The sequence below is a fragment of the Hemicordylus capensis genome, chromosome 1 (assembly GCF_027244095.1).
Source record: "Hemicordylus capensis ecotype Gifberg chromosome 1, rHemCap1.1.pri, whole genome shotgun sequence".
In the NCBI taxonomy this organism is placed as follows: domain Eukaryota; kingdom Metazoa; phylum Chordata; class Lepidosauria; order Squamata; family Cordylidae; genus Hemicordylus; species Hemicordylus capensis.
In genome coordinates, this window is record NC_069657.1 from 447807904 (window position 1) to 447831800 (window position 23897).

General features: G+C 43.9%; 1 protein-coding gene and 1 long non-coding RNA gene across 6 annotated transcripts in view; one reads left to right on the forward strand and one right to left on the reverse strand.

Annotated features, from left to right (window-relative positions):
* USP34 (ubiquitin specific peptidase 34) overlaps window positions 1-23897 on the reverse strand; it is a 234500-nt gene that overhangs the window by 188129 nt on the left and 22474 nt on the right. For 4 of the 5 annotated variants that reach the window (XM_053247423.1, XM_053247433.1, XM_053247443.1 and 1 more), the window contains exons 2-6: window positions 21746-21833; window positions 18667-19090; window positions 15072-15122; window positions 13009-13158; window positions 8075-8142 (exon numbers count right to left, since the gene is read on the reverse strand). In XM_053247423.1, the coding sequence (XP_053103398.1) occupies window positions 8075-8142; window positions 13009-13158; window positions 15072-15122; window positions 18667-19090; window positions 21746-21833 (781 nt within the window). Of the gene's footprint in view, window positions 1-2912; window positions 2930-8074; window positions 8143-13008; window positions 13159-15071; window positions 15123-18666; window positions 19091-21745; window positions 21834-23897 lie in introns of those variants that run through there. The other variant, XM_053247452.1, reaches the window with a different exon arrangement.
* Window positions 744-5415, forward strand: LOC128323757 (uncharacterized). The gene is made up of 3 exons (XR_008306455.1): window positions 744-855; window positions 2494-2645; window positions 5206-5415. It is a non-coding gene; the product is annotated as an uncharacterized LOC128323757 (long non-coding RNA).

Consider the following 23897-nt stretch of genomic DNA (forward strand, 5'->3'; position numbering starts at 1 on the left):
TCTCTGTTCATGGAGACCTTCCCATAAGAGAGCCAGCGTGGTGTAGTGATTAGAGTGCTGGACTAGGACCGGGGAGACCCGAGTTCAAATCCCCATTCAGCCATAAAACTAGCTAGGTGACTCTGGGCCAGTCACTTCTTCTCTCTCAGCCTAACCTACTTCACAGGGTTGTTGTGAAAGAGTAACTCAAGTATGTAGTACACCGCTCTAGGCTCCTTGGAGGAAGAGTGGGATATAAATGTAATAATAATAATAATAATAATAATAATAATAATAACGTATACTTTGCAAGGCAAGCGATGTAGTTTGAGATTTTAATGGATAGGCAAGCCTTTCTAGCAAAAACATCAAGCTTCCTGCCCTCCTTGTCTGCCAGTGTAGTATGCCTCCTACCTGATTTTGCCAAAGAAGCACAGTCAATAAGCAGTGAATTAGGCACTGGGTGCTTAATCAGTTATTCATTGTCTTGCTCCTTTATTCTGTATAGAGACTCAAGGCGCTTTGAGGAGGACGTTGAAGTCTGCAAGATCGCCCATGCAGACTTAGCTGCCTTTGTAATCACTGGGAGCATTGGTAGATAAACTGGTTGTGAACCAGATGACTTCTTTAAGAAATTATATACAGGGTCATCCAATTCCGTTGTCTTTTGAGTGAGATCGAGACCTAGCACTTCTGCCATCTCTGCTATTTGCTGATTGTAAGAACTCATTTCTTCCGTAGGTGAATCAGAAGGAAGAGTCACAACATCTTGACTGGGGTCTTGTGGAAGCTGGTTGTCCGAGTCGTCCTTGGGGTCATCCCTCGAGGAGTCAGAGGGCTACTCCTCTTCTTCAGAGGATGAAGGCACATCATCCGGTAAGTCTGTTGGTTCCAAAGGCAACGGCTCCTTACGGCTGACACACAACATCTGGGTGGCAGGTGCTGGCAGTGGTGGTAAAGAGGTCTGAACAGATACAGTTCTAATAGGGCAAGCCAGTGGGATGGTGGCCGGCACTGAGGAATCTTTCACAGGTGGCTTGCTTGGATAAGGATCTAAGGTCTGAACTGCAGTATTTATGCCTCTCAGCACATCCGTTAAAGGAGTGGTAGTCTGAACTAAAATTGAAGTACAAGGTAGGATGCACGGTGTAGTCTGGGTCGTAACAGCAACAGAGCGGTCTGGGAGCTGGGGTCTCCTTAGCCTCTCTAACTGCCACTCCCTTAATAACAGAAATTCTTCAGGAGATGGAGTGATGCTAGCATCACCCCACCCTCCCAATGGACATAAACCTATTGGTGTCTTCTGAGCATGTGTGAAAGGTGTCTTCGGTGGAGGAAGACTAACATCATCGTCACCATCATCCAAACCCTGGGAAGTAAACCCCTGGAAAGTAGAGGTGGGAGGAGTTGCAGGAGGTCAGAGTCCACCCCATCTCTCCATCTGTTGGTGCCACCTCAACCTGAATTTCTAAATCCAAGATTTCCTGTTCAACATGAGAAGCTATGTCCCCCACACTTGCTGAAGATGGACCATTATTAAGGTTTGGAGAGATTCTCGATGTCGGCAGAGCAATAGCTGTCGACGTCAAGGTTGGTTTCTGAGCCAATGTTGATTTGAGCAACGGCTGTCGACGTTGGCTTCCGTGATGAAGTAGCGCCTTTTCCTTTTGACTTCGATGAGTCCAGGTCTCCCGCTTTGCCAGCATGCTTCCAATGTCGAGTAGGCGCTCCTCTACTCGGCATCAAGCTCGGGGTGGAAGGCGATTGCCGTGAGGTTGGGGCAGGTGACAATGACTTTGCCCTGCACCTCATCAGCTCTGCTTGCAGTCCCGACAGAAACGGAGTATGCTCTGAAGCCAGAGCTGCCATATGCCTCTTCGCTGCTGTGCATGCCGATAGCGAGGAGCACCAGTACTCAGGGCTGCCGTTCTTCAGCAGCGAGGGCTCTTTAAACAGGCTCGACTTCAAAGCCTTAAGGGAGGTCCCCATAGTACTACGAGCTGTGCTCGAGGAAGGAAGAAGAGCGGACCCAGACACCAAGGGTTTAGACTGCGTGTGAGAAGCCCTCAGCGGGAAAGACGAGGTAGAGGGGCAGAGCGCGCACTCCAATAAGGAAACTTTCAGTCGCGCCGCCCTATTTTTCAGAGTGTGACTAGAAAAGGTCTTACATATAGGGCAAGTAGTCGTGCAGTGTTCCTCTCCAAGGCAGAGGAAACAAAGCTGATGTCCGTCTATTTACAGGAGTTTAGCCCTGCAGTGGATACACCACTTAAAGGTGGTTTTCTCCTTCATAGACGCACTCATGGGCAAAAGAATCAGCAGTTGCTTGGCTTTCTCCTTTATATATTACCACTTGTCCCTATCGTGATAAGGGGAAGTCAGAAACACAGTCCAGAGGCAAGCCTTGTAGACAAATAAGGGACAAAGTTGGAAACGTTAGACTTGCCATTCGTTGTTGCCGATCCGTGGTCAATCCGTTTGTCCAAAAAAATAAATATATTCTTTTCCATTTAGGGGTAAGTGAAGAACAGTCGTGGGCTGTCCTAAGGTCGTATTGTCTGAGCAAAACAACAAATTACTTTCCGAGGACCAACAAAGTTTCCGAGGTTTGAACGCGTCGGCGGTCAGGAAGAAACTGAGCAACGGACACCTAACTGCCAGTATAGGTACTACACGGTGTGTGCAGAGGCAGTTAAAAGGCGTCACGAGGAGCTAATCAGTATTACCCAAAGCAGTCCTGCGCAGATGCAGAACCAGTTTTTATGACTGTCGAGGCCTCACTATCCAGATCCATAAGATAGACACCTACAACAACCACTGAAGGGATACTGTGCTGGGGATGAATAGGGCCACTTCTTCTCCCCCTGCTGACAACTGTGGATGCTACTCACTGTTAATACAAAACATATAGCCTGGAACGACAAGTTGCTTACCTGTAACTTGGGTTCTTCTAGTGGTCATCTGTGCTCTTACACGAATGGGCTTTGCGCCTGCGCAGAGACCACATCGGAGCTTCCAAGCTAGAGAACTGCTTTTTTGGCAGTAACCCCGCCCTCTCGGTATATAGGCGGCTGCGTGGGCTTCCCTCTCCAGTCTTCTGAGTCCGCAATCTGAAAGAGACTAGAAGAAACATGAGAAGGGGGAGGATGGGTGGGCGTGTAAGAGCACAGGTGACCACTAGAAGAACCCAAGTTACAGGTAAGCAACCTGTCGTTCTTCGACATGGTCTCTGTGCTTTACACGAATGGGCACATAGCAAGCGGCACCCGTGCCATGCTCACCTGGAGGCGGGATCAGGTGAAGATACATTGTAGCACAGCCCTGCCAAACGCTGTGTCTTTTCTGGCTGGGACATCCAGGACGTAATGGTGTATGAAGGAGTGCTTTGACGCCCACATAGCCACCTGGCAGATGACATCTAGGGGAATAGATCTGTCAAAGGCAGTAGACAGCGCAACCGCTCTCGTTGAATTTGCTTTAAGAGAGAGTGGAAGAGGCTTCTTGGCGATCTGGTATGCCAGGTAGAAGGTTCGGACCACCCATCTGGATATGGTCTGTGCAGAGGCCTGTTTGCCCCTGTTAGGGCCAGAGTGGAGCACAAAGAGAGATTGGAGGTTCGAAGGGTAGAGGTGCAGTCAACATAGAAGGCGAGCGCCATTCGGACGTCTAGAGTGTGGAGGCGTCATTCGGCTACAGTTGCCGGCTCGGCGAGAAATGCCGGTAAGGAGATTGGTTGGGAACGGTGAAACAATGTGACTACCTTCGGAAGAAAGGCAATGTCAGGTAGCAGGACGGCCTTTTCCTTCTGGAAGGTGAGATAAGGAGGGTCAACTCTAAGACCCCTGAGTTCACTGACCCGTCTGGCCGAGGTGATAGCCGTGAGGAAGGCTACCATACAGGAAAGGAGATCGAGAGAAATCGTAGCCATGGGTTTGAAGGGAGCGTTCATGAGCGAAGAGAGAACCAAAGTCAGGTCTCAAGCTGGGGCCATGACTGGCGGGTCTGGATAAAGATGAGTAAGCCCTTTAAGGAAGCGCTTGACAGTAGGGTGTTGGAACCACGAGGGTGTGGAGGTGGGGGAGTTAGCCACTATGGCTGCCAGGTGGACCCGCAAGGACGGGATTTTACCGGCCTGCTTGAGGGATAGTAAGTAGGCACAAATATGTTCCACAGAAACAGAGTGTAGGGGAATTTCTCTGTCTTTTAGATAGGTTTGAAAGCGGGTCCACTTGTGGGAGTAAGAGGAGACCGTGGATGGTTTGCGCAAGGCCTGGACTATTCGTAGCAGGTCTGCCGGGAGGGCGGGACTATGTGCCAGGATGTGAGGTGGAGACGCTGTAGGTCTGGATGGAGAAAGCGACCGTTCTGCATGGAGAGGAGGTGAGGGATGTTTGGGAGGCAGTGGTACTGGTGGTTGGATAGACGAAGAATTTGGGGAAACCAGGGCCACCTGGGCCACCACGGGGCGATGAGGATGTGATATAGGTGGTCCTGGGAGATCTTCTGAAGGACTCGAGGAAGCAGAGGGATTGGAGGGAAGGCATAGAAGAAGCAGTTCGTCCAAGGTAGGGCAAATGCATCTCCCAGGGAATTGGGTCCGATCCCAGACCTAGAACAATACTGGTGACATTGCGCCGCCTCTGACGTGAAGGGGTCTATTTCTTAGAGGAGCCAACGGTGGAAGAGGGAGCAGAGCGTGGGGGGATGTAGTTGCCATTTGTGAGATGTTTGAGTCCTGCTTAGTCTGTCCGCCGTGACATTGTCTTGGCCTTGTATGTGGACCGCCCAGGACGTGATATCGTGGTGAATGCACCAAAGCCATAGGTCCATGGACAGGAACAGGAGGGGGGTGGAAGAGGTGCTGCCCTGTCTGTTCAGGTAAGCTTTGGCAGTAGTATTGTCTGTCTGAACGAGGACATGAGAGCCTTGTATCAGGGGAAGGAAGGCTTTCAAAGCTTTGAATATCGCTAAGAGTTTGAGATAATTGATATGATGGAAGGCTTCGGCCGGGGTCCAGATGCCGTGGATGTTGTAGTTGTTGGCATGAGCACCCCAACTGTCCAAAGATGCATCCATGGTGAGTAGAAGGGCTGGATGGGGAGGGTGGAAGGGGGAACCAACGGTGAGGTTGGTCGTGTCCGTCCACCACAGAAGGGAGTGCAGAACCCGAGGCAGAAGCAGTTTCTGTACTTTCTGAAGAGTATCATCTGTTTTCTCTCCGAATAGGGAGGAGCCATCGAAGGGTAAATCCTCAACTCTGGATCTGGCATTGGGGGTGAGACCGGAAGATCTGAGCCAGGCATGGCGACGGAGGGCAACAGAAATTGCCATTACTTTGGCGGCCCCTCTCGAATGGAGCAACTAGGTCCCAAAGAAAGGATTGATACTTGGCATAGTATGCCTGATAATTTGTGATTCTAGTCAATAAAGAAGCAATTGAGTATAAACGTCTTCCAAACCTGTCCAGTTTCTTTCCCTCCTTGTCGGGTGGGGTGGAAGAGGAATAGCCCCTGAAATTAGAAAGGGAAGATTCGAGCACAATCGAATCTGTAGAAGGATGTTGCTTCAAAAAGGAATCATCCTGTTCCATGGATGCATGAACTTTGTAAAAGGAGTCAAGCCATTTAGATGTTTGTGGGAGGGAGGACGGCTTGATCCAACAAGTCTTGGCTACTTTAAGAATGGACGGGTTCAACGGTAACGATACCGATGGGCGGGCGCCCTCCTCAATTAATTGAAAGACAGGTTCAGGTTCAGATTTGTCTCCCTGGGCAAGTTGGACTCCACAGGAAGCTACCATACATGAGACAAAGTCTGTATAAATATGGAAGTCCTCCGATGGAGAACTGGGCCTCGGGTCCAGAAATAAAGAGGGGGGCGAAGAGCCCAAAGATATCCAATCGGACAGGGAGGATTCCGGGCCCTCTTCGTCCGAAGACAAGTCCAACGAGTCAGTCGATACTGGAGGTTGAAGGGGTAGAATCTGGAGCTGAGGTGTTGGCCTGGAGTCGGGGGCCATAGTAGCCGTGGCTGCCTGCACCGGCAAGTTTCTGGGTGGAACCCATGCAGGTAGAAGAGATGTGGTCTGGGGAGGGGGAGAAGGAGGCAAAGTTGCCGATCCCAAAGGCGGGTTTGGGAGCGAAACTGAGGCCGAGTAGGCCAGTATAGAAGAGCAAGGGGAGGCACAACGTCGAAGGGGAGGCTCTGCAGCCGTTGAGGTCCGATGGCATTGGCGAACGTCTTGATGAGTTTAGAAGTAATCAGCCTCTTCCTCAACTTATCTGGCATAGCCCTCATCCAGAGCAGCTTCCAAATCCCAGTTGGCCCAGCGGCATGGTTGTTCGGGAGGGAGCTCCTCAGGCTGAGAGTCGTGGTCGGACTCTTTCACAGGATCGTGTGGGCTGGAGCCATAAGCGACCTCGGTATCTAGGACAGTTTCAGTGTGTAGGGTTTGGGATCGACATTCGGTATCGTGCGTCAACTTCTGCTTTTTAGTTGGAGGTTCAGAAGGAGCGTGATGGTCCTTCTTTCTCTTTTTCTTTTTGGACGGTTGGATAGAACGTGGTTCAATCAACACCGCCGTCGAAATAGACACTGCCACCGAACTTCTCGTTATCGACATCAAAGCCCGAGCTGCGGGATCGACAGGCACATTCACCTCGGGGGTAGTTGCCGAGACTCCCGGAGGAGAAGAAATGGGCTATATGCCCCGGGCTACAGGAGAGGTATTGGACAAAACCTGCATGGTGGACAGTTTGTCCGAGCCCATAGGTTGGAACGACTGTACCCAAAGACAAGAACGAAGTCGAGAGGCCCAATTCTTGGGCGCCTGTTTGATAAAGGCAGCACAGTATAGGCAAGAGCCAACTTTATGGGACTCTTCAAGGCAAAAAAGGCAGAGCTTGTGGCTGTCAGTCGAAGGGATCTTGCATTTGCAGCGACCACACTGCTTAAATTTTGTAGTCTTTGCCATAGGCCAAAGAAGGTAAACGGAGAGAAGCAGAGGCGAAGGATCCATAGGACGCTGGGCCCAAAAGCAACGACGAGGTGGAAAACGAAACTAAGAATTATCGGGGGGGGGGAGGTAGGGGTGAAATAAAAACGCTAAAGAAGGGAAGTACTGAACTAAAATAAGGAGAAAAGAGGGAAGGAGAATGCAGTACTTGCGAAGCGTCTAGCAAGGAAGAGCTCAATGATGTGTCTTCGATCGCGGACGAAGAAAGACTAGAGAGGGAAGCTCGCATAGCCGCCTATATACCGAGGGGGCGGGGTTACCGCCAAAAAAGCAGTTCTCTAGCTTGGAAGCTCCGATGTGGTCTCTGCGCAGGCGCAAAGCCCATTCATGTAAAGCACAGAGACCAAGTCAAAGAAGTGTTGTTATTTATACAGTGCCAGCGTGGAAGGCAAAAAGGGGAATTTGAAAATACACATTTGTTTTTCTCTCTCACACACACACACACACACGGCACTATAGTATAAGCAAAACACAAGATTAAAAGATAAACTGCCAAACCAGTAACTTAACCTAAATGTCATTGGTTGCCTCCCCATGCTGCAAACACATTATTTATTCCCCATCTAAGGATCACTGGCTTGAAGTTGATACATCCTCGGCTACATGTCCACTGCAGAAGGGCAGGAGGGAAGGTGAAGACCCTCCTCCTCTGCTCCTGATTGGCTGGCTATGTGCTTAAGTTCAGCATACCCCTCCTCTCAAACTGCCTAATAGATTTCACAAAATTAGCACGAAATACTGCCACTGAAATTAATGGGACAAGTTTATTTGATGTTGGTGATGATGATGAAAGTTTACTTGTCCAATTCATTTCAATGGGAGTACTCACTAGTGATTTAGTCTGGATGTAAGTCAGTGACTGAAGTAGTCAGTCTCCAGTACTGGATCTGAGGGAGAGCGTGTGTAACACACTAACACACACACACACACCCCTCTACCTCTCTCTCGGGTACCTGAGCTAAATATTTGCAATAGAATGGGTACATTTGTTTTAAAAGGTTGGAAATCTCTGCTTTAGATTAATACTGTTCAGCAATATTCAAAGAAAACCCAAGAATGGGAAGCATCTACAAAACATACCTGATAACGTAAGTCCTAAATGGTATAATATGTTGCATAACAGCAGGGATGTGCAGCCATATTCTGATCTATACAGCAAATAAATAAATAACAGCATAAATAGAAATGTCACACCAGCAATTTGGTTAAGACACACAGAACCTTGTCACTAAAAAGGCAGAAAGTATATTTCTTCAAAGAGCGTTTGTACATTCCACAAGAGCTTTTGCACATTCATATGGTCATATGTACATTCATATTTTGGGATTGGGCCAATCCTTCCAGTCTGCTTTCCAGGCTAGTTTTCTCTTCCTGTCTAAGTACATGTGTGGCAGGAAAGACTGGGGTAGGAAGAAAGGTGAGCATCAAGCCAGCCGAAATCTGCAGGGGAGATGAGCCTGCAGCCCCCTGCACACGTGGTCTCACCCAAGCCAGTTCCTGGCCAAGGGGTTGACCTGGCTCCTGGGAGGTTGGAGGAGTCTCCTACCTATCAGGCTACATTGGTTTCTGCTGCTTCTTCTGGGGTAAAGAAATGAGTAAAAGAGATTTTTCAAACAATGGAGGCATCCCATCGCCGCGGCACTTGAAAGGGGCACGCGGTACAAGCAGCCACTTGCACAGTATTTCTGCTTCAACAGCACCATGACAGGCCAGTAGGGGCTTGGAGGACGGGCAGGTAGGGCCGGCCTGCCTGCCTCCCCTTAAGGGAACCCCTAGCTGCCCTTGGATGTGCACCAAAGCAATTCAGTGCTCATCCCTACATCACATTTCTTTCTTTCTTTTTCCTTTTTAAAGTATACATTAAAGTGGCTCTTGCCTGAATCCCTTTTTAAATCAAAGGATTTTATATATTTAAATACAGTGGGTATAGGAAAGAATCACCCCCTTTGATAGACCTTAAATTCTGGTTCCCTTACATCCTGAAATGAAAACACAAAGAAAATTCCCTTCACCAGCTGTACTTATCCAATGCAACCTATAACATCCAACTGAAAAACATAACAATTACAGTCCAGAAAAAGTGTCAGAAACAAAAAACAAGAATTACTGAGATTGAAAAAGGATCACCCCCCCAATGTCAATATTTTGTTGAACCACCTTTTGCTTTAATAACAGCCTTGAGTCTGTTGTGATACTTCTCTATCAACCTTGCACATCTAGACGGAGCAATATTTGCCCACTCCTCCATACAGAACTGTTCAAGTTCGGTCACATTGGATGGTAGGTGTTGGTGGACTGCTATCTTCAAATCTCTCCACAGATTTTCTATGGGATTTAGGTCTGGGCTCTGACTGGGCCACATGAGGACGTTCACTTTTTTCTCCTTCAGCCACTGTGTGGTCAACTTTGCTGTGTGCTTCGGATCGTTGTCATGTTGAAAGGTGAATCTTCTGCCCATCCTCAACTGTCTGGCAGAGGGTAGCAGGTTTTCTTCCAGAATCTGACGGTATTTTGCCCCATCCATTTTTCCTTCTACCCTAACGAGAGCCCCAGTCCCTGAGGCAGAGAAACACCCCCACAACAGGATGCTGCCACCTCCATGCTTCACTGTAGGTATGGTGTGTTGTGGATGGTGAGCTGCGTTGGATTTACGCCAGGTGTACTGTTTGGTGTTGAGGCCAAATAGTTCAATCTTGGTCTCATCTGACCATAAGACCTTTTTCCATTTGGCATCAGAATCTTCAAGGTGCCTTCTGGCAAAGCTCAAACGAGCTTTAATGTGGCCTTTCTTGAGAAGTGGCTTTCTCCTTGCAACCCTCCCGAACAAGCCACATCTGTGGAGCGCTCGTGAAATTGTTGTCACATGCACAGAACAACTACTCTTTGCCATTAAGTCCTTTAACTCCTTCAGAGTGGCCATTGGCCTCTTGGTAACCTCTCTTACCAGTTTCCTCCTTGCTCTTCCATCCAGTTTGGAGGGCCGACCGGATCCAGGGAGGATAGCAGTCCACCAACACCTACCATCCAATGTGACCGAACTTGAACAGTTCTGTATGGAGGAGTGGGCAAATATTGCTCCGTCTAGATGTGCAAGGTTGATAGAGAAGTATCCCAACAGACTCAAGGCTGTTATTAAAGCAAAAGGTGGTTCAACAAAATATTGACATTGGGGGGGTGATCCTTTTTCAATCTCAGTAATTCTTGTTTTTTTATTTCTGACACTTTTTCTGGACTGTAATTGTGATGTTTTTCAGTTGGATGTTATAGGTTGCATTGGATAAGTACAGCTGGTGAAGGGAATTTTCTTTGTGTTTTCATTTCAGGATGTAAGGGAACCAGAATTTAAGGTCTATCAAAGGGGGTGATTCTTTCCTATACCCACTGTATATGTCTGGGCTTCTATCCCAACTATGTAAGAAGACCATTTCCAGGGACATTTCACATACACTGCTCTATGACTATCAAAAATGAAATAGGCATTTAAACAACAACAACAAAAAACACGACACAATGAACCTGTAAAAAGAATAAGCTTTGTGCCCAGCAGCATGAGAATATGTGCTAGTACAAACTAGAAACAGAATCAGTGCCAAAAATTCAAGATTTAATTAGCATTCTTCAGAAGAGACAGAAAAGTTAGAACATTTTAGAGAGGTCAGAACATTCTACAGTACCCTGTAGCCATTTGCCTCTGCAATAATTTTCATACATTCCAGGGGAATAACTGTTAAATTGTTTTAAGTTTTTGTGTATGTTTTTGTATATGTTTTAAGCTTATTTTATCCTATTTGTTAATCGCCCAGAGACAAAAGTTTGGGGCGGTGTACAAATCTGATAGATAGATAGATAGATAGATAGATAGATAGATAGATAGATAGATAGATAGATAAAGAGAAACTAGTAGCCTTAAAATAGCATTCTGACTAGTATTTCTGCAGACAGAAAACATTAAGAATGCAATTCAAGTTGTAGTCAGGAGTCCGAGTGAAGATCAAAGTGGACATCAGAGCTGGAAAGCGTTGCAGAACTCGAGTGGGGAAGAAGGACTGAAAAGAACTGCTAAGATTAAGGGCTGAAAAATCACTAGGAGAGAGTCAGTCTCTCTGGAGAGCTGAATCATTCACCAGCAGTCTGGGTCTGAAACCCCAGAACTATGAAGTGAGAGCAGGACCTAAGGCTAAACAAAGGACAAGCCGGGTTTGCTGGAGAAGCTGAGGTGATTTTAAGGACTCTGAAGTTAGGGCCTAGTGGTAGACAGAACAGTTTGGGTGTATTTTAATCACATTTTAATTTCTTCCTTATGTTCATTTAGTTACTGTTTTGGTACTAAAATTTTTCCAAAAGAACAATTGTTTTAAATGTTTTCAAAGTAGAATTTCTTGTATTTAAAAATCTGCAACTTCTGTCTGTTTTCTCCACCTCACACCTAAAGTCTTTACCACACTACTTAATTTTTAATACAAACAAATTTGGAAGGCTGGTTTTGGTAGACTCAGCCAGAGAAAGCCTAAAATGCTACTTGGTGGCTACAGTTTACTTTAAGATCACGGGGTTGTTTGAGACTAGGCTGTGACAAGTGGTAACAGAATGGTGGGATCAATGACGGACGTACTAGATGGAATAACATCGATTCTAAAGGAACTGCACTGGTTGCCGATAGGCTTCCGATTGAGATACAAAGTGCTAGTTGTTACCTATAAGGCCCATAACGGCTTAGGTCCAGGGTATTTAAGAGAGCGCCTTCTCTGTCACGAACCCTGTCGCCTATTAAGATCATCTGGAGAGCTCCAACTACGGGTGCCACAAACTCATTTGGTGGCAACTCGGGATCAGGCCTTTTCTGTGGCTGCCCCAGAGCTTTGGAACATGCTCCTTGCTGAAATAAGAGCATGTCTTTCTCTGTTTGCTTTTAGGAGGACCCTGAAGACGTACTTGTTTTCCCAGGCCTTCAACTGAGTTTTGATTTTTAAATTTTAATGTGTTTTTAGTATGTTTTTAATCTATAATTTTTATCTTTTTGGAAATTTTAAATGTGTTGTATTGTATGTTTTAATTCTGTACACCACCTAGACATTTTTATACTAGGCGGCATATAAATTCAATAAATAAATAATGAATAATAAATAGATTGCATGATGAAATATTAGGTTTTCTTTATATGCTGTGCTGAAATTTGTAACTTGGTGATTGTTTTAAAGTTAAGCCAAAATACAACATTGTGAAATTACTTCACTTTTACCCAGTGGTTTTCCATTTCCAAATACCTGAAACTCATTTGTACTTGTAAATCCATTGCATGTGTTGCATAAGGATGTATCTTAAATTACAGAGCTTGGTAGGAAAGAAATAAGTTACTGTGGTGCTGTTTATTGCACATTACTTTGGAGCACAGGGACTTGAAGAATTTGGCTCACTTTTTAAAGGGCAACAAAATTGCTTGATGTTAACTTAGAGCAAATATTTTCAGTTCAGTTTATAAAGGACAACTGTCACCAGCCTGCAATTTTAATAGCCTATCTTGGAAGGAAAGTGCAATTTGGGTGCATTTTTTAAAAGCTCCTGATCATTCTGGAAACATCTGAGAGAAAATGGGATCCTGTGCCAAACAAATTTTGCACCTAAGAAGATACATATAATGAAAGCAAGAATTTAGAAGGTTGTTTTTTTAAAAAGTGATGGAAACTGGAACAAAGACAATATTGCAAATAGTAAGTTATGTTTCTTTGCATCTGGAGTTTTAATTCAGAGTTGTGAGGAGACAATATACATGCAGACGATTCACTGATTAAAATGGCAGTGATTTCATAACTTCAAAGTGACATCAGTACTATTAGAAGTGAGAATTAGAGATTTACCAAAAGCCACACCTTGAATCTATGGCTATTGGGACTGACATGCAATTTCCTGTCTTAACAATCTACCCACTAAATTCACACAATAAGCCGCTTGCCATAAGACAAGTTTCAGGCTCCATTTATTGCATTCATGTGAAAGAAATTTGGAACTATACTTACATTGGAGACCACAGTGATAAATGCATGTGCTATGAGAAATGGCAACGTTTCAGGGGTTCCATATTCAAAACAGTCCTTCATGAGGGAAAGACCATTTTTCCCACAAAATAAGCAAACATAGCGAAGCAAGTGCAATGGTACTTCTACATCCTAGGAAAATAAGAATACAGGGGTTTTTTTATAACTATGCATACAGACCTTGTTATATTACAATACCTCCTTTCTGTTCAGTTTTGAGAAAGAGGGACACAACCAGATTTGTATCCCAAAGTGGCTGTAATTTCACAACTTCAAAATGTAGTTAGGATAGTGACTATGCTGAAATTTCAGACTGCAGCAAGCTTCACTGTCTCTCTTGACCTCCTTATGAGTTTCAGGCACAATTCAAAGTTTATCCATGGGTGCCTTTATGTGCAGAGTGCTCACAGGTTTCATTTCAGATCCAATATACAACTAACTCTCTGCAACCCACATCCCTTTAGGTTATCAGGCTCTCATACAGGGTCATCACATGTTCAGCAGTCTATATGTGCAAATGCATGAGGCTGCATCATACATAATGCTTGTGTAATGGTGCAAACAAAGCTCTCTGCCCCATCTTCTCCACAGAAGCCCATCCTCCAAAGCTACTGAGAGTCAGGAGATCTTTAGAAACAAGGTGGGATGGAGCACTGAAAGGGGAAATTCCCCCAAACAAAGTACAAGCACCTTCCATCCAGTGATCATATATTAGGATATAACCCATTCCTTTTTTCAAAGTTATGTTTAAGAACTCTGCTTTTCAGCCTACAGAAGCTGAATGCACTCCACAATCCTCCATGGATGTGTATGGAGGCTAAGCATTATGGAAAAGATAGATTATGCTTGCCCATCCACAGCCCCTCTGGCGTCCATGCTTAGGATGTCTGACATCCTAGCACACAGCAATTAGCACAGAGAAAGCCAGATGGCCACAGAGATGGGGCATGTGGATAGCATGGACAAACACATTCCCAATCCTGTACAGTATGGGTTTGTAGAGGATTCATAGGAGCCTCAGTTAACATCCTGTTTTTATCACGTGCCTGACCCCTCAAAAACAAAGTTGTTGCATGCCTTGCAGGTCACAGTGTATGGCTGGTGGGCTGCATTTGACTTGATGGTCACAAGTGTGCAGGTCTGTAATATCAATATGAGATTTTTCTGCACCACACTGTGCCTGCTTAATGGGGGAGAACACACAATTTTGGTTTAATGCCACAGCACAGAATTGGAAAGTATGGGAATCCACTAGTGATGTGCATGGACCAGTCTGATCTCGGGGCGGTTCGGCGGTTCAAATGCTGGGGTGGGGATTCCTTTAAGGGTGGGGGGAGCGTGTACTTACTCCTCCCACCGCTTTCCCCCCGCCGGCGCACGATTTTTGGGGAAATTTTTTGAAATTTTTTTCAGAAATGCTTTCTGAAGCCTTTTGCTGCCGAGAGGGGGAAGGGATGGCAGGGAGGTATCCTGCTGCCCCAAATGCTTACCAAAAAACCGTGCGCCGGCAGGGGGGAAAGCAGCGGGAGGAGTAAGTACACCCTCCCCCTGCCCTTAAAGGAACCCCTACCCCAGTGCCGGACCACAGATCCGCAGTTCCGTGCACATCCCTAGAATCCACCATCTATAATACCATAAAGGATACTACTAAATCCTGTTGAAATGTCCAGAATTGAGGGACAGTAACAAAGTAATTCCATTTGTACATCATCCAAATAGCAGGAATTAGTACCGAGGTGTCTGCTACATGTATCATCTTCTGGAGATGAATGCTCCAAACTCTTTCAAAACTACTTTAAAAGATTTCCAACTGGGCTCATTTTTGGTGGCCAGTGTTAATTGGTAGGGAGATCCCAAGAACAGAGCAAAGGAAAGGCAGGATAAAAATTAAATTACTGATACATTAATGTTTGTTTTAATAGGCTTTTTAATTCATAATTTTGTTCTAGACCACCCCAAACCACTGGAAGGGTTCAGGCTTAAAGTTAACAAGCCAGAAGTTAGAAAACCTACATGTTTCTTAAGTTTAAAGAAAGTAGACTTACATTCATATCACAGAATGCCCCTAATATATTGCTCTCTTGTGCAGAAATATCCTGTATGAAACAAAATACCATTATTTCAGGGTATGAATGTAACCAATATGTAAGATTGTTTTTAAAATGTACACATCTAATGGAATTCAAGACAACTTTCATAAGCCTCCAACAATGTAAGTGTTTGTTCTAAAGCTACTGAATTTTGCAGTCCGAAAACAGCACAGGCTTGCATGTTGAAGTTATTAATCTAGTAATAAAAAACATACTATATTAATTTATTACTATCATGCACTGTCTGCCCCAAGGGCCCTGTGGCAACCTGCTACATTGCAGCAGATCACTAGGCCACTGAAGCCCTAGACAAGTCCTGCCCTGGGAGATCATTCACTGGCCTTTCCCTGCAGCAGGAAGTATAAGAGGCTTCCTGGCTGGGCCTCTTATTTATTAAGCCTGATTTATCAAGATTCTCCTGATCTGGTGCAGTTGCCTCAGAATCTCTCCTGTCTGATTGGAATGACCCTTGGCTTGGTGTTAGACTCCCAATTACCTGACTGATCCTCTGGCTCCTAACTACTTACCTTACTTGACCCTCCGTTTGCTCTTGATTTCTGGCTCCTGTCTGACCCTCTGGCTACTGGTAACCACTTAGCTTTGAACCTTAGCATGTTGCTGACTCCTAGAAACTACTCTTTTTTGACCCTTGGTGTGTCCTGACATCTGGCTTCTGTCTGACCCTCCTGGCTGTCAACTACCTGCCCGGCTTTACTCCTGGTGAGCTCCTAAATCTCCCAGAGCCGGTTTTGGACTTGTGCCCAATAGTGCCCACTGCCCACAGCTCAGCTGCCCGACAATTACTTTCTACATCAAACCAGTTATTCTTTTTGATGTCCAAGGAAATAATATTTTGATAGTAACCCTATGTAGCAGGTGAATTCAATGAGAACTAGATTCAGCGAAATAGTTGCCAGTGTAAGAAGACCAAACAATCTCATTGCAAACTGGAACTATGATTCGCGACCACCCTTGGCATCAGTGTTACACAAGAGCAAATTTATTACTCTGGTGGGTGGGATCACCTGCAGACCTCACTGAATAGCATCCTATATGACTTTCTGGGCCAAATGCATACTCAGAACATGCAGACGTTAAGGGGTAAGGGAGGTTGCCTGGCAAGAGGGGTACAGTAAAGCTCGTTTCTGAGTCAATGTGGAGGAGCAGTTAGAGTGTTTAGGCTAGGACCAGGGTTCAAATCCCTATTGTGTGGGGGGCAGGAGGGAGGCAAACCATGTACATTGCCTTGAGTTTCCCTGAGGAAACAAGATAAAAAGTCATAAAAATTTTGCTCTGCTGTTTTCTAACAAGATTATGTTTAGGCTGCAAACAGCACATGTTGCTGCCTGTATTGTGGTTTAAGACAATCCATAGGACATGGCTATAAAACATCTTTAAGTGAGGCAGCAAAACAGACACTAGGTATCTCCTTGAAGAAATGATTCCAGATTTCAGGAAGGCTTTCTTCCACAGATTAGCAAGACGTCACAAGCTAGAGGGAGTCTAATGAACCAGATGATGATTTGGGCTTCATTAAATTATCTGTCCACACTACTGGCAAACAGTTCTGATCTGAACTTGGCATTTAACTACTCTATCATTGCTAGTAATTGTCAACCACCATGGGGCTTAAAGCCAAAAGACTTGTAGGTCAATCAACTATCTACTTCCAGTACCACTACCTCCTGGTCCAGGGAGTTGAATGGACATGGATAGCCAATCCCAGCCCCCAACCTGCTATAAACTCCCAAAATGACTTCACCCATCCCCTCTGAAATACTCATCACTGAAAGAAACAACTAGGCACTTGCTTGCTCTTCCCCCACCCCCATCTACGCTGTATGCCTGCCTCCTCTGCTTTGGATACTTGCCACCTCCCAAGCTGTAGAAGTCTGGCCCTTGCCAGCAGTTGGACCTGGGCCCCTGACAGTACTAAAGTCAAGCTGTGTGTGTTTGGATCCCTATCAGCATCTGCCAAGAAGTACTTACATTAAAGTAAGATAGTATGCCTTAAAAGTCTATTGTGGGTCATTGACCTGCAGTAAAGCACTGCGTATTTGACCCACAGTGGCTCAGATGAATCTGTACTGTTAACAGGTGGTGCATAACTTGGCACAGCTTCATGGTACTAAACATTTAACCATCCTGAAGGAGGATAAATGTCCCTATTTGAAATTGTGTAGCAACACTGTGTAAGGACAGAAACTTCAAGAAACTGGTTTCTTGAGCATAGTTCTTAATCAGTCTACATGGTTTAAATAAGATAAGATAAAATAAAAATAAAAATAAAATAATGGGGTGGTCCAACTGAGTAACTCAAATTTAGCCCCAATATTGTCAACAAAGGGTAGTCAGACTGTCTACATTTAACCAGGAGACACAAATTCAAATCCTTGCCCATTCATGAGATTAATTGAGCACCCTTGGGCCAGTCAGCATCTCTTGCCAAGCCTGCCTCAAAAGGCTGTTGTGAAGACAGAAAGCTTCCATGTAAGTTGCTTTGAGCTCCTCGGAGAAAGAGTGGGATACAGATGTAATACTTCCATGCAAATACTGTATTCCCAATCAAGGATTTTTAAAAAAAAAATAATTAAGCAGCTCTCAGCTAAGAGGTGCCTGACTGGAGAGAGCAACTGCAAAGAAAGGGACAGGATACCTTTCCATTGCCGTACACATTCCTCCATTTTACTTTAGAGAAAACCAAGTTTCTAGATCTTATGCCCAGTGATTTCAACGCCCATCTCAAGGAGCTGGAAGGAATCCAGTACTGGAATTTCTAAATGACTTCCTGCTCAAGTTATATTACTCTTTAGACAGAATACCACAAATTTATTTCTATGATAAAAATGCACATTTACAAACATTCACATCCACTATACTTCAACAATGAGAGTTGAGAACTGGCCTAAATGTTAGTTTCACCATGAGGATCAGCACCCCTCTGGAGTTTCCTGCATCCTGTTTGTATCATGAAACACAACTCACTGCAAGAATCAGAGCCATCATATAGTGGGTTTCCTCACCCCAACAGTGAGTGTCAATGATGTGTTTCATAGACAGGGAAGCTCACTGCATGATGGCCACACATAGTGAGTTTTACTTCATGATACAGCCTAGAGAGAGAAAAAACTCCACTGGTCACTGTGGCCACAGTAACACATATAACAGCTCTTGAATTTCACCTGCTTGCTCACGCTTCATGAAACTGGGTTGTGAACATTCTTCAGCTACATCCAGATATCTACCACATTAAAATAAAAGTTACTGTGCCTAAACAAATGTAAGCCCATTTCAGCCTTTTAGCTCATTTATGTTCCAATGTGGACCATGTTGCAAATTATCTGGTATGGGGATACCACAAAAGAGGCAATCACAGACAGGGAAATATACATAGTATGAAGGTTACTTAACATGAGCAATTATTGCCAGATTTCATAAATTCAAGATTCAAAGCTTATTTTTGCTTTGGTTCCTCCAAAGACCAAAAAAAAAAGGGGGGGGGGGAATGAGAAAGAATAACACATTATTTGTCAAGTAGGATAACATGTACCTCTATTGTTGGGTGTGTGTTATGCTTGTAAGCAGTATACAGAGGAAACTGGATCTGAAAGATTTTCGCTACGCAAAGCAGAAGTTTTTCCTTCTCCTCAGTGCTCCATATACTATAGGCATCAGTGCCCTTTGCAGATTCCTCTTCTGTCAGGATACAAGTTCTTCCAGAGTCTAACTTCTTCTCTAAAGATTTGTGCCGTTCTCCATTTTCTTCTGCTCCGTGAGATTCTCTTTCTACATTCAGTGGCTCATCAGATGGATTATTCTCACCTTGCCATGCTGAGTCTATGTTAATAGTGCAATGTTTACACAGCTGGTCTCGAAGAGTTTGAACTTGGGCAATAACTAGATTTATAAGCGCGCACACAACTTGGTTGAAGATCTCCAGATGCTTATACTCCTTGAAGCAGCAAAGACATTGCCTGTATTTTTTAAAAAGGTATTTAAAATAGTAAATCAAGATGAAAATTCCTGAAATACTTGAGAAATAGATTAAACGCTAATTCAAGTAGATAATCTGGGGTTGATTACATAATAATTCTACACACTTTTAGATTCAGTCTTGTATATGATCTCATAAGAAAGAAAAGTGCCCCACATGTTGTGCAGCCATCCACTGCCATAAAGGTGCATACACAGGGGTGAGGCCGGAGCCATTATTGATGATTTGCAGTTTTGCTGAGGGATGCTGCATGATCCTCAGGGACATATTTCTGGATGACAAATAGGAAGGGGAATTGGAAAAAATAGCCCTGCCCTCACCCCACACACTGATGCTCAACAAGGCATTGGCGGGGCTTCGAACAGCTTCGCTATACAGGGATACAGATTCCTTATGGAATCAGATGGTTATGCAACAGGCAGAGCAGTATATAGAGTTTATACAATACTGTGATACTTGTGCCCTTGATATTTGTAACACTATACAATGATCTGTGCTTTTATAAGTAGTTAACACACACTACTAGAGGTCAACAAATTCTGGCTCGGCTTAGTAGGCAGCCAATCTTTTCAGTCACCACTGACCTCATCCCTCCTGCCAAGTTCCCTTACACTCAAGAGAGGTCCTGGGGAGGTCTCTCACTTGGCATTGGACTTTGGAAGGTCAGGTCACCATACTATAGATGGGAGCCTGTTTACTCGATCCATATAGTGCTAATATTTTACCAACTCTAACTCCTGGCTTGTTTCTGGGCCCAATTCAAGGAGCTGTTTTTGATCCTTAAAGCTCTAAATGGTTTGGGATCCAAATATCTAAAATACCACTTCCACCATTAGAACTTGCCTGCACACTGCAATTGTCAGAGGAGGCCTGGCTCTGCATGCCACCACCATCTGAAGTGCAACACAAGTGGGACAAGGCCCTCTCCCTGGTGGCATTCTGGAAATCTTTGGCCTGTAAAGCCCTGCTAACCTCACCCCTTTGTACTTTTAGGCACCAGGTCTAAACAATATTGCATAGATATGTGGCGTCCTTTGATTTGACTGAATGTTGGTTGCTGATTTAAGGGTGCTATGGTTAGGGGTGTGCATGGAACCGGTCCGGCACTGGGGTGGGGGGTTCCAATTAAAGCAGGGGGGGCTTTACTCACCCCTTCCTTCAAAGTCACCTTAATTAAAAAAAAATTTTTTTAAAATACGGTGACTTTGAAGGAAGGGGTGAGTAAAGCCCCCCGTTTTTATTGGAACCCCCCCACCCGAAACAAAACCACCCCGTGTCTGGACTGGTCTGGAGGCCTTTAGAATGGCCTCCGAACCGGTCCGTGCACATGACTAGCTATGGTTTGCTATTTGGTTTGTTTCTGTTTCATTGATAATGTTTTACTGGAGCCTTATGATTACTGGATGCCAAGAGTACCAACTGTGACAAAAATGTGGGATATAAATATTTTAATAAATGCCATGTAGTGAGAGACCGATTTTACTCCTCCTCTGCATACTCATGCCAGAGGACTCAAGTAGCAAGTGGGAATTCACCTCTTGCACCTAAGCAAAACCCCTTCCATTTCATGCTTTCTATGTATCACACATATAGGACCACTTCACGTTGGGTATCCAGAGGACAGTCAGTCAGCAGAATTAAATTTCTAGTTGCCACTGTAGCTAATTATACCCAACCAAAAAACATATGTGGATAGATTTTCTATTTAAAATGCATCAAATAGCAAGAATCTAAATAAATTCAAAGGGAAGTTGAAGCCCTACACAGAATCTCCGTGAGCGCTACTACCAATGGTGATTAATTACAAGGAATATTCTATTTCTACTAAAATGCTCATGAGTGATAACATTGCTGCTGTTGCTCCTCAACCAAAAGGAGCTTACCCAGCCAACTGTGCAGCATGTGTCATGAAAGAGTTTGCTAGCAAAGTGAGCCCTGCTTAACACAGAAAATCTGACATTCCAGAAGATTTATTAGACATTAGTGAATAGAAACATCTGCTTCTCCTATAACAAGTAGAGTCTTGCAGAAACTCACGGTCACTGTTTTGTCAGAACGAAAGGGTTTTCTCACCAACCACTGTCCATTTTCAGAAACACCTTCAATTTAAAGTGTTGCAATTTGCAGCAGTCTTCTCAAAACATTTGGTAGACTTTTCCACTACAATGCTGCTTTTCTGTTCAGACCTTGCACACTGTGTGCAGTCATCACAAATAACAAGGTTTCTTTATTCAAAACAGAAACCTTCCTAGCTGCAATAAGATGGTTTTCCCTTTGACAATTCTAGCAAAAGCTTTTTTTTCAAATTAATAGGAGCCAAGAATGAAGATTTTAAAATACAGATAAAAATCCTAGATAGACTTACTTTGCCGCTTTCCATGTCATATACAAGATATATTTTATGGCAAAGCATAATGAGATACTCCTCTAGCTCGAACTGCTTTTGTTCTGGACTGTTCTACCATATTGTCTTAAATATCAAATACAGTTGACTGGGAAAGGAATAATAATATTCAGACTATGACATATTTTTCAGATTTACTACAAATATTTCACCATACAGTTCATGTATGCACCAACACACCCACCCCCACACACATCAGATTGTGACCACAAAAACTGAGCTTGGACTAACCTTTGAGTCCAAGAATTGATATAAGCAAAAACTTTGAGCGCATGTTCCTTTCTGAGCTGCAATCCATCACCACCTTCAATGTCAGATACTGTAAAAAAAAGAAGAATAAATCAATTATCAACGTTATGAAGAATGTTTGAAACTAAAAGTTTTTTAAAAAGGTGAACATTGCCCATTCTAAAAGCCTCAGGGATAAGCCATAAAAAATATTTAGGCTTTACTAATTAAGCACTATCAAGTCAGTGTCAACTCTTAGCAACCACAAATTCTCTCCAGAATGATCTGTCTTTAACTTGACCTTTAAGGTCTCTTAGTGGTGCATTCATTGCTGTTGTAATTGAGTCCATCCACCTTGCTGCTGGTCATCCTCTTCTTCTCTTTCCTTCAACTTTTCCCAGCATTATGGACTCTCAAGAGAGCTGGATCTTCGCATATGTCCAAAGTATGATATTTTGAGCCATTTGTGCCTCGAGTGAAAATTCTGGATTGATTTGTTCTATGATCCATTGGTTTGTTTTCCTGGCTGTCCATGGTATCCTCAAAAGTCTTTTTCAGCACCAAAGTTCAAAAGCGTCAATACTTTTTTCTATCTTGCTTCTTCAAAGTCCAGCTTTCACATCCATAGAGTATCATGGGAAAAACCACTGTCCAAACTATTCTAATCTTAGTAAGTATAGACACGTCACGGCATCTAAATATCCTTCCCAAAGCCTTCATTGCAACCCTATCCACCACTTCAATGTCTTCATTATCAATTGTGAGGCTGGTTGCTCTACCCGCTGTCATTAGTTTATTCTTCTTTACATTTAGTTGTAGTCCCACTTTTTCACGGTGCTCCATGACTTTCATTACTAGAGCTTGCAGATCATCTACATTTTCAGCTATCAGAGTGGTGTCATCAACAAAGTGCAGGTTATTGTAAGTCAGGATTTATTTTATTTTTTTTAAGTATAACTTTCAAGATTTTCAAAAACCTGTTGACCTTTTTTCTAACAAAATGAGTAATCGTTTTTTACAACTCTCAAATATATTGTTGACAGCAAAGGCATTTAACAAAGAATCTAACCAATTGAGCAATTTTGAATTGGGACAAATTTCGTACTTGGAAAGTTAAATTCATGCACGTGAGTTATGTTTCCGAGTGAAATACAATGTGCTGGTTATTACCTATAAAGCCCTCAATGGCTTAAGTCCAGGGCATTTAACAGACCATCTTCTTTGTCATGAACCCTACCGCCTATTTAAGATCATCTGGGGAGGTCCAGTTACGGTTGCCATCAGCTCTTTTAGTGGCGACTCGAGACCAGGCCTCTGTGGCTGCCCCAGATCCTGAGTCGTCATATGCTCCCTGTCAACAAAATATGCTCCCTGTCAATGTAAGAGCATCTCCATCTCTGATTGCTTTTAGGAAGGCCCTCAAGACACACCTGTTCTCAGACTTTTAACTGAAATTAAACTTTAAACTGTTTAATCATTTTGATCCTATGATATTGTTTTAGCTTTTTTTATTCTGTGAAATTATTTTAATTGTTTTTACTCTGTTTTATATTTGTTAAATTGTGTACACCAGTAGAGACACACATATCAAGTAGTGCTGTGCACCAATCAAAATCTGTGATTCGATTTGAGGTTTTGAGGCATGCTTTTCCAGCAAAATGGGCCTCAAAATAGCATTCGAATCACCCAAACCAATTTGGGGTGATTCTCCTCAACCCTGAATTGACCCCGAATTGAATCATTTTGAGTATGATTCAATTAGGGGGTCAAATTTGCAAATCACCACCAATTCAACCCAAATCAATTTAATGGCAAATCGAATTGCACACCCCTAATATCAGGAGGTATAAATATGATCGATCAATCAACAAGTGAGTAGGGAGAAAATTGTTTTATGAATGATCCTCATGAGAAATTAATACCCTCAAGACACTTGGAATAGGTTTACTACTGTAATGTGCTTTACACAGGGCTGTCTTTAAAGGCTTCTTACAAATGTCAAGTGTACAGAACACTGTGGTGACATAGGTGAGACGTTCGCTTAGATACCCAGGGCCTAAGCCATTTAGGGCTTTATAAGTTATGACAAGCACTTTGTATTTTGCCCGGAAACCTATTGGAAGCCAGTGTAACTCTATCAATAAAGGAGTGATGT